At 42.2% G+C, this 13,023-nt stretch overlaps 3 protein-coding genes across 3 annotated transcripts; 1 reads left to right on the top strand and 2 right to left on the bottom strand.

Annotated features, from left to right (window-relative positions):
* Window positions 1-2,395: 2,395 nt before the first annotated feature.
* Window positions 2,396-7,371, bottom strand: N7473_009756 (uncharacterized protein; the record flags this gene model as incomplete). Its single annotated transcript, XM_057155695.1, has 14 exons — window positions 2,396-2,553; window positions 2,614-2,700; window positions 2,757-2,958; window positions 3,016-3,137; window positions 3,196-3,391; window positions 3,443-3,664; window positions 3,719-3,895; window positions 3,952-4,135; window positions 4,190-4,386; window positions 4,438-4,641; window positions 6,219-6,429; window positions 6,481-6,574; window positions 6,945-7,000; window positions 7,203-7,371. The coding sequence occupies 3 exons, from the start codon at window positions 7,369-7,371 to the stop codon at window positions 6,566-6,568; spliced, it is 234 nt and encodes a 77-aa protein (XP_057004350.1). The 3' UTR covers window positions 2,396-2,553; window positions 2,614-2,700; window positions 2,757-2,958; window positions 3,016-3,137; window positions 3,196-3,391; window positions 3,443-3,664; window positions 3,719-3,895; window positions 3,952-4,135; window positions 4,190-4,386; window positions 4,438-4,641; window positions 6,219-6,429; window positions 6,481-6,565.
* Window positions 7,372-9,634: 2,263 nt separating this feature from the next.
* Window positions 9,635-10,781, top strand: N7473_009755 (uncharacterized protein; the record flags this gene model as incomplete). Its single annotated transcript, XM_057155694.1, is given in 3 exon segments — window positions 9,635-9,772; window positions 9,788-10,300; window positions 10,350-10,781. The coding sequence occupies 3 exon segments, from the start codon at window positions 9,635-9,637 to the stop codon at window positions 10,779-10,781; spliced, it is 1,083 nt and encodes a 360-aa protein (XP_057004349.1).
* Window positions 10,782-10,919: 138 nt separating this feature from the next.
* Window positions 10,920-12,248, bottom strand: N7473_009754 (uncharacterized protein; the record flags this gene model as incomplete). Its single annotated transcript, XM_057155693.1, has 4 exons — window positions 10,920-11,275; window positions 11,337-11,546; window positions 11,604-11,757; window positions 11,811-12,248. The coding sequence occupies 4 exons, from the start codon at window positions 12,246-12,248 to the stop codon at window positions 10,920-10,922; spliced, it is 1,158 nt and encodes a 385-aa protein (XP_057004348.1).
* Window positions 12,249-13,023: the final 775 nt, after the last annotated feature.

Below are 13,023 nucleotides of genomic sequence, written 5' to 3'. Positions count from 1 at the left end.
ATAATCTAGAATTACGCGTATCTATCAACCACAAAGATCAATATAAGGTTATAAGCCACCGAACTCTCCACGTCTGTTCAAACAAAGAACTAAATTAATAAAAGAAACTAGTCTTCAGCTCCTAAAAACTAGTTCAATAGCTTAATTGGTCAACGTAATAGCTTTCTTTTATCCTCGGGATTTACTATCTCTATAGTCAAGAGTTATACGTATCCATTAACTACAAAGATTAATACAAGGTTGTAAGCCACCGAACTCTCTACGTCTGTTTAAACAAAGACCTAAATTAATAAAAGAAACTAGTCTTCAGCCCCTAAAAACCAGTTCTATAGTTTAATTAGTCAACAAGATAGCTTTCTTTCATCCTCAGGATTCACTATCTCTATAGTTAAGAGTCATACGTATCTATTAACCACAAAGATTAATGCAAGGTTATAAGCTACCGAACTTTCTACGTCTATTCAAACAAAGAACTGAATCAATAAAGAAAACTAGTCTTCAGCACCTAGAAACCAGTTCTATAGTTTAATTAGTCAACAAGATAGCTTTCTTTCATCCTTAGGATTCACTATCTCTACCGACTAGAACTATACGTAGCTATTAACCACGAAAACTACTAGAGGGTTAATTAATTATAAAGCTACTTTAGATCCTCTGATAACTTAGAATTTATACAAGAACTATCTCGTTCTAAATCACCTTCTTTCTCTCTCTTATTCATTCAACAGCGCTATATCTTAGGTAAAGAAGCATTCGGCGTACCAGCGCTACCGGTTGCTTTCAAAAGATAATCTTGAGCTGCCTAACCTGCTACTAAATATATAGGAAATTTCAGAACTACTTAAGAACCAGTTACTAACTAGTTTCTAGGAAAATGGAAATAGGGAGTTATTCATTAGTAAGGTGTATTACCGGGTTCAAGGTTATACAAATAGGGTAAGTCCCTAAAATAAACTAATTTTATAGAGCTCTAAACTAATTCTTACTACTTCTAGTATCAATTTCAAACTACGAACTATCTACGTAAGCATATTGCAAAGATACATACTCAGATAACCCTTAAAACTTCAGGTCAAAGAGGCGGCCGCCTAGATTGATTGAAGAGGCGGCCGCCTAACCAAGCCTGAGGAGGCAAAAGCAATTGGTGAGTAATAAGGTCCTAGAACTAGTCTATAACTAGTTCTATAACTAATAAAAAATAGTATTCTATATACAAATAATCGCAGATTACGATATCCGCCATACAGATAATTATACGAAGTTACTAGACCTTCCGCTTTGTAAGGATAGCAAAGGTGTAAGTCTATACTCTGAATAAGTCTCTGATATATCTAAGCTAGTTCTACATTATACTAAACTAGCTATAGGTTCTTGTGACTATAATGAAAAAGATAGTTAAGGATAAGGGCCTCCCAATTCCTTGTGAACAGTGTATCCTTGATAGAAAGCAGAAGGGTAAGTTAAATGATTTACCTTAAGTATAACTAGTTTTATTTATTTACTAACTAGTTCTAGAATGCTGTTATAAATCGGTTAAGGATACCTATAAGCATTAGCAGTTATTTGCTGATCCTCGTGATGAGGATAAGATAGATGTTGATAAGGAGATTATTGAGGAGCTTGATAAGGCCTAAACTCTATGCTAAACTAGCTTAAGTACTGTCGGATTTACGGGGTCAGCATAAATCCTTCGGCGTGCACAAGCAAGCGAGTGTGCACGGTTGGTCAGGCGATAGAGGGAGGGGGTCGGCAGTATTAGATTGATAGTAGTCAGGTAGGCAGCATGCAGTATTAGACTAGAGCTACACTATCAGGTAGGCCTTGGTCTCTCATGTGAATGAAAAGAGTGTCAGACTTGATTCAATTTAGCTATAGAAAACAGGTAGTATTTATAACTTCATGAAATCGAGGCAATACGTCAGAGTGGAATCTTATAGAAATCAGCAGAAATAGAGTGTTGAAGCTCTTTCGTCATGTGTGCAATCTGTTGATGTCAATCGTTGAAGATCGTCGTCACGTGGACGTTCCGTCGCATTCTGTCAAGTTCGATAGCATGGGCTTATGCACCCACTCATGTCGACAAGTACCTAGGGAATTAGTTCTTGTCTTTGATTTTGTCTTTGATTTTGTCTTTGATTTTGTCTTTGATTTTGTCTTTGATTTTATTATTGAATTTAAACGTAAAGAAATTCTGAATTGATATAGTAACTATAAAACAAAACCTTGTCTATAATAACATATTGAATAAATACTCTAATATCACTAAGTCTTCTGTTGAAGAAGGCTTTATAGAAGTAAAAGAACTAGCTCCTAACTAGTTCTTCTAATTCCCTTCGCATCTGTTGCTCAATCTCAGCTGCTTGCAGCTATGCTTAAGACTAAAGATATCGAGATACCTCGAGTTGTGCAGCGATGATCTCTAATAGGATCTCTAGTACTGAAGGAACTATAGGTAATAGCGATAAAACTAGAGATAGTAGTTATAGAGATAGACGAGCTAGGGTTGCCTGATGATTTGCTGTCGCGAGACGTATAAGACTATACAGTAAAGAACTAGATACGAACTAGTTAGTAAGTAGTTCTTTAAGTAGAAGCTTACATTATCAGTCTTACGGTAATGCGATAGAAGGCACTAGTAAACTTAGCGGCTAGATTGTTGAAGTGAATGATTGACTTCGTTGAGATCGTGATAATAGAGAACTAGATAATCTAGTGTAAGTAGAACTAATTCTTATCGCTCCTAAACTAGTTTATACCTTGCTCGCGATAAGATTTGAGATAGCGCACAACGTAGTAAAGCTTATATAGGTATCCGAGATCTTAACCTTATAGTATAAGACCCTCTTCTTCTTCGTACAAAGCCTGAGGAGCTTGATCTCTCAAGAATCTAATATTATTGTTCGTTTCTTTCTTCAAGACTAGCTTGCAATTGCTGCTCTTAACGTGCGGTATACCGAACTAGATTGAAAATTACTTAGGGACTAGCTCTCTTATCACATAAACTAGTTTACTTACGTTTATTTGTTATATAGTTTGCGTAACGTGACCTTATATTAGCAGACTGATATCTATATCGGAGATTATATTATTCGCGAGCAGTATACTGATCTATATCCCGTTAATCTAGAATACGAGATCTATAGAAAATTTAGTTATAAGAACTAATTCTAGGTAAATTAGAATTAGTTTACTTACCCTTAAATTACCTTAAGTAACGTCTTGTACTTTCCTATAGAGTAGGATTTATTATAAAATTACTTAACCGTATTAGTAGAGTTCTGTACTTTATCCTAGAACTTAGGCCTTATTAGTAAGTAAGCCTTATAAAGACCTACTGCAATTACCTTATATACCTTATATTTAGCCTAGTCAAAGAAGCGTGGTTCGAGCTCTAAGAGCTAGTTAGTAACTAGTTTAAAACTAGTTTACCTATATTTCCTACCTTTAATAACGTTGATTAACTTAAAATACTCCTTACTTATTAGGCTTATAAGGAGACTATTTAAACGTGTTTGACTAGAGGAATAAACACGCCTAAATTCAGAAGGAACTATCTTTCGTACTATACGTTTAAAGTGGATATAGCAGAAAAGGATAATATTACGTAACTACTATATCCACTCTCGATTTTCTGGATCACGCCTTTAAAGGTAGAGACTAAGACCTAGAACTAATTTAGAGCTAGCTCCTAGTAAGATTAAGGTATACTCTTTCTTACTAACGAACTAGCCTTAGTCTATATCTATCACAATTGCCCTTAAGCCTTCGCTATATAGATAATAGAAGCGGATTAGAAATCCAGTCACTATTTCTACACGCTCAAAGAGGACCTTAAAAAGCTTCTTATAGGTATATTTATCCTACCGGTTTACAAAAGTACGTATAAGAGTAATAACTAGACATAATAATTAGTTCTAGTTTATAGGGAACTAGTTAAGGATTTTAACTTACCTTTTCTATACTTCTCGTAAAATATTGCAAAGATCACTTCGTTAAATTCACCCTTCGTACGTTTATACAATATATCAACCTCAAAAGACTTAACAGATACAAGAAGCTTAATCTATGAGTCTAATACGTATAGAATAATTACTCTATTATTATAGGGAACGTTGTAAATCCCCCGAGTATATTCTTAGATAGAAATTAGTTCGTAGCTAGTTATAAGCTAGTTAAGGAAGTAACTTACGCGCTATTCAGGATCCTTTGTATACTTCTAATAAACTCCTTTAAGATCTCTGCCTTTAGGATAGGCTAGTATCCTTTACTTTAATATAAGCGCCCTAATACAGTTATAGTTCGCAAAGCTTACGTAGATCTAAGAGAGAGTTTCTCTATAGTATAACTTACAGAAATCGCGAAGTTTAGGACTACGCAGAAAGAGGCCTAGAACGAAGTTAGTAAACTAGTTCCGAGAATAATATAGCTAGTTCTTACTTATTGTAAGGTTAGGACTTTGTATACGTTTAATTAGCTCAAGAACCTCCCCTAATATCGATCTTAGCGGCCGGCTCAGCGGTAGTAGAATATAGCAATGTATTCTAGATAAGAGGAAGATAACGAATAGGTTCTCTAAGAGATTGATTAGCTAGAAGATCTTAAAACGAACTTTATATTTAGTCCGGACTAACTAAGCCTCTCCTGTCACGGGTTAGACCCGCTTCTTACTATGTGGCCCTGCCACATAGCCTTCCCCGCACGTTCCGTTCTGCCACCGCCCTGTCTGCTTACTTCTATTGTTGTTCCGCTTGATCCACTCCTTCTCTTCTCCAAGCTTTTTGTAAACAGCATGTTGGCCTAGTTAGATTGAATCTAAGTCTTGCTTCAGCCTTTCACATACAAAAAGCTTCCTTCTCGTGATCGAGTCGTACTAGCCAGCCAGCCAGAATTTCGTTTTCCCCTAGCCAGACCCCCGATTCCCCGCCGAAATGGACCAGAACCAGCCCCTTTTTGCTTTAATTCAGCAACTCCAGCAACAACTCGTCGACCAGCAACGCCAGCTAGAGACCCTCGCGCCTACTCGCTCGCATTTCAGACTACCAGACCCGCCTAGATTCGACGGCCGACCATTTAGTCTAAAGACGTGGCTTCCAGCTGTTCAAGCAAAGCTACGGTCGGACGGCTTAGCCGGTCAACAAGCATTCGACTACGTATACGATCGCCTTGAGCCACCCCAGCAAGCCTCAGTCTTACATCTTCGCGAAACCAACCCGACACCCGAAGCAGTCTTCCAGTATTTCGAACGTCTTTGTCATAATCCTCGTGAGAAACAAGATGCAGTTCTCCGATTCGCCAATATCCGCCAGAAAGACGACGAAAGCCTAGTTGCCTACCTCGCCCGATTCGAACGTCTATCGCACGAAGCTAAGGTTCACCAGCAGGATCTACTTCGTACGATTACGCTACACCGCGGACTACGCCCCGCGTTACGCCAGATTCTTGAGCAGTCGTATGACACTCTATTCGATCTCGAATACGATGATTATATAGAACTACTCCAACGTCATGACCGCCGCCAGCAGCGCCCGGTCACCCAACGCCAGAACCAGACTAGCCAGAACCAGACTAGCCAGAACCAGACTAGCCAGAACCAAACTCGCCAGACTCAGACTCGCCAAAGCCAGCTAGACCTAATGGACCTTGACCCAGTTCGTATAAACGCCGCCCAATCATCACCAGTTCGAGTGAAATTAAACCGCGTGCGCCTATCAAAACCGCCACTCCCACTAGGCTTTAATAACCCCGCTAATATCGCCGAGCGCGCGAAGCACGGGCTTTGCTACTACTGCGGTGCATGTAGTCACTGGATATCTGCGTGTCCTTTTCGACTTGCCGCGAATAAACGGTCTAAATCCCTCAGTTTAGATTCAGCAACGGACCAGTCCCGAAACGACCCCGATTCGTCGCCGTTTTGGAATTCAGACGGTTACGACTCAGATCACCCTTCTGACCTAGGAGGGGGTAATGTCACGGGTTAGACCCGCTTCTTACTATGTGGCCCTGCCACATAGCCTTCCCCGCACGTTCCGTTCTGCCACCGCCCTGTCTGCTTACTTCTATTGTTGTTCCGCTTGATCCACTCCTTCTCTTCTCCAAGCTTTTTGTAAACAGCATGTTGGCCTAGTTAGATTGAATCTAAGTCTTGCTTCAGCCTTTCACATCTCCTTAGGGATAAACTTAGCCTTAATAGAATTAGTTATAAACTAGTTCAGAACTAGCTCTAGCTTGCTTACTATATATTATTTTTCGCGAGACTTACTGCTCTACTACTGCGTAGTCCTTATAGGCAAATTCTGCGGTATTCGTGCAAAGCTAACGTATATACTCGAAGTCTACACCTTCCTTAATAATAGGTAAGTAGTAATAATCCTATACTACAAATCTTCCGTAGATACACGCAAGAAAATAGGTAATAACCCTATAGATATCCTAAACTAGTTAGTAACTAGTTCCTGAACTTATTTAGTCTCTTAGACTTACTAGGCGCCCTTCGCGGAACACAAGATAGTATATTTGTGTATAACTACGACAGGCTTTCCTTTGGGTAAACCTCTTCTTCGCTGTATCAATAAGTCTAGAAGAAGAATTATAATTAGTTTAGAGAGCTATTAAATTAGTTCTAGTAGAGTAAGGGCTTACGCAATTACTTGTCTCTAACTATGTGTAAGAGTTCTTGCGTCCTCGATAGAAGCTCGGGTCTCCTAGATACTATCCCATAGCTCTTTATTTATATAGCTATATTAGAAATCACGTAGCTAAGACCCAAGATATTAGCAAACCTTAGCCCTAGTACACCTAAGGTCTGTGCGAAGAGTCTAGCAGTTAAGATAAGACGAATAGATAACCTACGAAGTACTAACAACCTTTTTATAGTATTGAATCTATAATTCTTATAAGTAAAGTTATTAAGGAGCTAGTTTATAACTAGTTCTAGCTATACTTACATCTCTCATTCGGTCATAAACCTCCTTTGTTCGAAGTTTCTCTGGATCAGAAGTATCTAGATAGACAATATAGGCATACCTATCACTATCCGTGCGTGGATACTTAGGAAGAAAGTCAACATATTCAATATAACGCGCAGACGAAGAAATTCGTCCGGATTTAGTTAATATTGTTAGTGGTGGGTGCTAGAACTAGTTTAGAAGTAGTTCAAAAGTACTTGCGGTGGTAATATATATATCTTACTTCTTCATGCGCACCAACACGAGTAGCCCTCCGCTTAAGCATCAACTCATCGTAAGCACGTATGTGAGGGGCCTGGATTTCTCTAGAACTTTCAGAGTGATCATAAAGATCAAGATCAACAAGATCCTCAATCCTTAACTCGCTCGTAGCGAGCCAGGAAGTATCTTCGTTATAGTCGGCCATCGTGGAACTGGTTTTGGGGGATATAGAACTAGTTCAAATCTTTCAAAAACATTGTGCGAACGAAATAATTTACGGCGCGCTAAACTACTTTAGAATTAATGAAATCTTGGGTGGGCTGAGCCCCGTTTTTCATCACGTGGGGGGGGAGCTGAGGTAGGCACCGAAGGGTGAGCCCGTCTGTAACCTGGTTACTGCCCTGCTTAGTTAACCAGTAGTTTGCTGGTGACCGCAAGTGGGCGGAGATTCCGGGAAGTCTACATCATATTCTTTGTCTTCCATTCATGCTGCCTGTCAGTCAAGTCAAGAGTAGTTTAAGAGTTCACGTACACTCGTACAAGCTGAATCACAACCCGAAAATGGATCAACCACCAGGTACAATTGGTCCATACTTCGTCACTGTCCCTGTTTGTTTTATCTGACTTTACTGAAGATCGAACCGCAATTGGTGGTGAGGCCGAGGTATTCGGCGATCAACTTGAAGATCAACTGCAGGAAGCTCAATGATACCGTCGTGCTGTATCAGCTTTGCTTGAGAAGATACGCCACTCCAGTGACCAGGATCTCCAAGATCTACTAAGATCCATCCGGAACTCGAATAGCCAGGCTGAAGCCATGTAGCAAGTTTTGGACCTTGCGGACTGTTGACGGCGGGTGGAGTGGCGTTACAGAATGGGGGACAGAAAGCGACTGTGAGACGACCCTTTCTATCTACACCAAGAAAACGTCGAGTCAGTTGTTGATGCAATGTGTTGAGTATATTTGGTGTCAATGGTGGGGTAGGCGGGTAATCTGGGGCTTGCCAACAGCAAGCTTATTCACGAGTAAAAGTCAATGTGCGAAGACCAAGGAACGGTTTGTGATGGTCTGGTGATAATCTGCTTTCGAACCCAATTTCTAGCCCTACCTAATGCCGGAACCTGTAATTACGGTAACGTTGCAGATATACATTTAGAAGAGCTAGTGGGACTTTTACTGACCAAATCAAGCCTAGTGCAAGGGAAGTGGGACGCTGGGAAAGAAAGTGTGTCTCTTCGGAGGGGAATCTGTTTTCGAATTCTACTGTACAATGCTGCACTTATGCTATCATATTGGATAGATTCTGTTTGATTTCGGCAGAGTACCTGATACAGTTTGACTTAATTGGGTGCAAAATCCGATCAAGATAATTGAATTGCAGCGGATACTGTTGTGGGAAAAGAGCTTCTCAATCTGCTTTCAATACCGCCACAGCACAGGCAGAGTCTCTATGCCGAGGAAAGGGCTAGCCTTTATCTATAGGTCAGCGTATTTCCACTAGAAAGCACGATTCTTTTGTATTGGAACTCACTCAGTCCAACAAACACCGCACAGGCAATATTGATGTACGCTACAGCAATCAAACCTAGAAGTGTAACCGCGAAACTTTGGTAGGGAGTATAGCTCGTTTCGTGGTTCTGCGGGTTGAAAAGCCCCCTGCAAAGAAGGGCGCCCTCGTCTGCAGGTTAACAGGGAGAAAATACATAAAAGGAAACTCGAATTACAACAGAAATATCTCTAGAGCCCGCCAAAGAGCTCTGATACATATATTAGATTTATTTTCCTTGAGTATTCGGGGCGCGTTCGCAACTCTTGGTGCCTTATTTCAATTGAAGCATTGCGGTATAGACAGCAAGATGTCCCCAAAGAACTCTGAGCCCCGTAACCCGACAAAGGCCCCTAAAGAGACATAAAACATAGACAGAGTTAATGCCTTGAGAATTATGATTCCGTAACGCATGGAAATCTATGACTAGCCGAATTGATAAACTCTCGCGCATTTTGCGACATCTTGGCCACATACCTCTCTATTCCAAGCACTGTCCCTCCTCCTTCCCTCATGAATTATCTCCTTCGTCATAAATTCCGAAATCCCAGTATTGAGGCAACGAAATATCGGGCTGTCTACCTCGATTGCTACTCTATATCTAGTGTGACGACACAACTGTCAGCCTTGTTAGGGTTTTTTATTGCCTATTGCCCATCCAGGTTGCCCCCGTCCTGATCCTGCTTAGCTTGCCGGAATTCGAAATAGAAATGTACAACTTGAGCTTGCGTGAGTTCTCATTGATACCAGATTCTAGAATTCCCGTTGCTAATGTACACTTAGAATTGGAGGGTTCTCGTTTGGCATCGTTACGGATATAATTGGTCGCAAATGGGCTTTCAACCTAACATGCCTGATCACTTCTGTCTTTGCAATGCTATTGGTATGATGTTTTTTACTATCTCATATGCGTAAAGGAATATGTGCAAAGGAACTGATCTCGGCAATATTCAACTACTGGCTGCGGTCCAAAAAAACTACCCCGCAATTTGTGCCGTCTACTTTCTCTCATCCATTGGGCTTGGGGACAACATTCCCATTGACGCAGCCATAGCTCTGGTGTTTCTGCCATAGAATCGTCGATTTCTCGTTCCTTTACTGGGTATCTGGCAACCTATAGGGATTGTTGTTGCATCCGCTATTGCCTTCGGCACTGCTGCTAAGTATAGATGCGACGTGGAATTGCCCGCTTGTAACTCTGCTGGTCTTAAACCGGACGATGCATGTTGCACCGTCTTGAGTAATATGGGCTGGCGTTACGAAGTGATTACTATTGGAGCGATTACATTTATTGTGTTTGTTGCCCGTTATCTAGTATTTACTTTCCATGAATCGCTGAAGTTCCTGATCAGCCAGGGTCGCGATCAAGATGCTATTGGCGTACTCCATAGGATTTCTAAGTTTAACAAAGCCCCTATGCCGACACCCAGCCTCGCGGAATTCCAGCTTACTGACTCAGACGCTGATACATATCAGAGTCCTGAAGCGGCCACATCAAGTGTGGTTGAGAGATTCAGGTTTCTACGTGGTTTGTTCCTATGCAAGCTTCAGTGTTTCACTTTTGCTCTCCTGGCCATTGCCTATATGGTAAGCCAATCCCTGATATACTAGAATATTATCTTCTCACGTCAATGAGGGTGATTACTGGTCCTTCACTCTAGCGGGCTCATTCCTGCCAATCGTATTGCTCCGTGACAATGGCAGCGGCGGTAACGTGACAGAGACCTATCGTCAATACATTTACATCTATCTGCCGGGAATACTTGGAGCTCTTACCGCGACACTGGCCTTAGAGTTATCAGACTACCTAAAGCTGACAATGCAGTACTTTAACGCGGTCCTGTATGCCTCCGCCCCAGAAATGTTCAATACAACTTACCGTGCAAGCGCGAGTGGAATGCTCTCTTGCTTAGGGCGTATAACGAGTGTTGTGGCCCCAATAGCTGGTCAAAGATTTATCGCGGAGGGGACGTCCGGTGTACTTTGGCTTGGAGCTGGTGGAATCTGGTTGTCCGCTTTGTTTATGTGCTTCCTGCCAATTGAGATGAGAACAAGACAAATGTTCTAGAGGTTCATGTCCACATTGTCTTGGTATTCCTTTTGAAGTGATATAATTCTTTTAGCTATCATAAGACCGAATAAAATCGCGGGTATCGAAAGCTGATAAATGAGAGGTGGTTCTTCTATCGGTAATCTCATGCGTATATTATAAAGAATGGTCCGATTTCCTGTATTCCATTCGTTCGAAGTCATGTGTCCGTTCCCCAATCGTGACTTCAATCCCATGGTTAACGAGGATAACCCCTCGACCATTTCCATGTGCCAACTGCTCTTGACTGCTAGAAGGACTCGAGGAACGGTAGGCGCTGGCAGACTGAAACACTCCATCTTTCCCCGAGATATCCGTCAAAGCAATATTCAGACCACCTGATCTATGCGACGGCATACCACTAAGACCACATCCACGCGCGTTGTATGAGTTATATTGGTACGAGGTTTTCGATGGAGATATGACAGACTTGACGACACGGTAGAGGCCAGGGCAGCAGCCGATCATCACAGCTATAAGAATAGTCAGTAATCAAGGCCCAGAGCCTAATGAATTCATCATGCAGACACATACCAATTGAGGCTTCGATAATTCCCCACATTGCCAACCATGATGGGGCGGGTGTACCACTAGAAGATTCATTGGAAGCGCTCCCTAGCTGCACGACCCGAATTGTTGCGATGATGATGCAGATCCAGCCAAAACAAAATAGGCCACCAATGCTCAATTTCTGCTTCAATTGCATTCTCAAATGCCAAATAAGTCGTATAGGCAGGGCCATGACTGGAATATGACATTAATTATAGGGGGTTCTGACATGTCCTATAGATGAACACTCACTTGCGAGGTCAGTTATGATGTCTACTGCATATGCAAAATAAAGACTGATTACGGCCGCGCGGTGATCTCGCGGCGTGCTGCATGCTCCTGCGGTAAACCATGCATGGAAACTCGAACACGAGAACCAGGAGGACAGAATACAGCCAATCAGGAGCTGGGGTTGATTTAGTATTGAACGTAGCAGATCAAGGACTGAAATCCTCGTACCATGATGCAAGAAACTGTAATAATCCACCACACGGTAATATACGTTTTCCCAACCAGGAGTCGCTTGTACATCGACAACAGCGAGAACTTAATCATCCACAAACAGATCCATAACGAGGAAGTTGTGACAAAAAAGACAATCTGCAGTCGTATCGAGTCCTCCAAAACGGTCGGATAATATGGTATCAATCCAGCTTCGAGAGATGCCAGTCGGAAAATAGCAGGTGCAATATAGACATAGAGGATGCCCAGTGTCAGAAAGAATAAGTAAGCAACAAGGAGAAAACAATCCTCCGGCTTAATGTCCTTGAATCGACGAATTGAACCAGCGAAGCGCGTAACTACAACGAGCGAAGTGAGAACGATCAGGGCAATGCCGGTGCCTTTGATGGTTTCTGGACCAAAGGTACCTTTAGTGGAGACTGAGTTCGCTCCCATCACTTGTCGACTGCGCGGCTGCGAAAGGCCGGGGTGAATTTGTGCGCGACGCTTGCAGTGGCTGTCCGCCGTACATATGGAAAGGCATTACCATGCCTTTGAGCATGAATGGGAATCCCAGCCTATATCTCGATTCTGCAGCCGAACTCGTGGGCTTAGGCCCACGTGTCAAAAATCCTTCGTTGCCCCGTGTCGGTAATTAACACGACTAACGGAGCTATAAAACCTGGGCTTGCCAGGGTCATATGCAGAGAAAACAGTCTGTATGAGGTTCCATGCATAGACTTGTGCGGTGGCGTGCCACTCACGGCATGGTTACAATGCCCTCCCCTGGCACTAGATTCCCTCAGCATACTCAACAAGACAATTACAAGTAGTAGGTACCGAGACGGGCCGACAAAGGTCACCGAAACGACGCGATGTAACATAATTCTAAGGATTTTGGGGCCAATGGGGCCAAAACTGTAACACGGACGGAGTACGCAACAAGTTAGCGAGGAGTTTTGGACAGGGGTTCCCTGCACTTATACAGAACAACAAGATTGTGGGCATGGACAAGGGCGCGAAGCCGATGCGTGAAAGATCGGGACAAGTCGAGATTTCCACCACTGACGGTGATGGTTTTAATTGGGTGCGCCGTACCAATGCACAAAGTACAGGGATCATGAAGCTGGCGCGTGTCTTTCAGTCCTAGCCAATACGCTAGATTTTTCGAACAACAACAAACAATCAATTCGTGCTTCGCTTGAATCTCCACGGTCGGGTTCCGCCGCCT

Source organism: Penicillium subrubescens (assembly GCF_028828155.1).
Source record: "Penicillium subrubescens strain IBT 31985 chromosome Unknown utg000007l_segment0_segment0, whole genome shotgun sequence".
NCBI classification, from domain to species: domain Eukaryota; kingdom Fungi; phylum Ascomycota; class Eurotiomycetes; order Eurotiales; family Aspergillaceae; genus Penicillium; species Penicillium subrubescens.
This window is presented reverse-complemented; position numbering and strand designations above follow the sequence as displayed.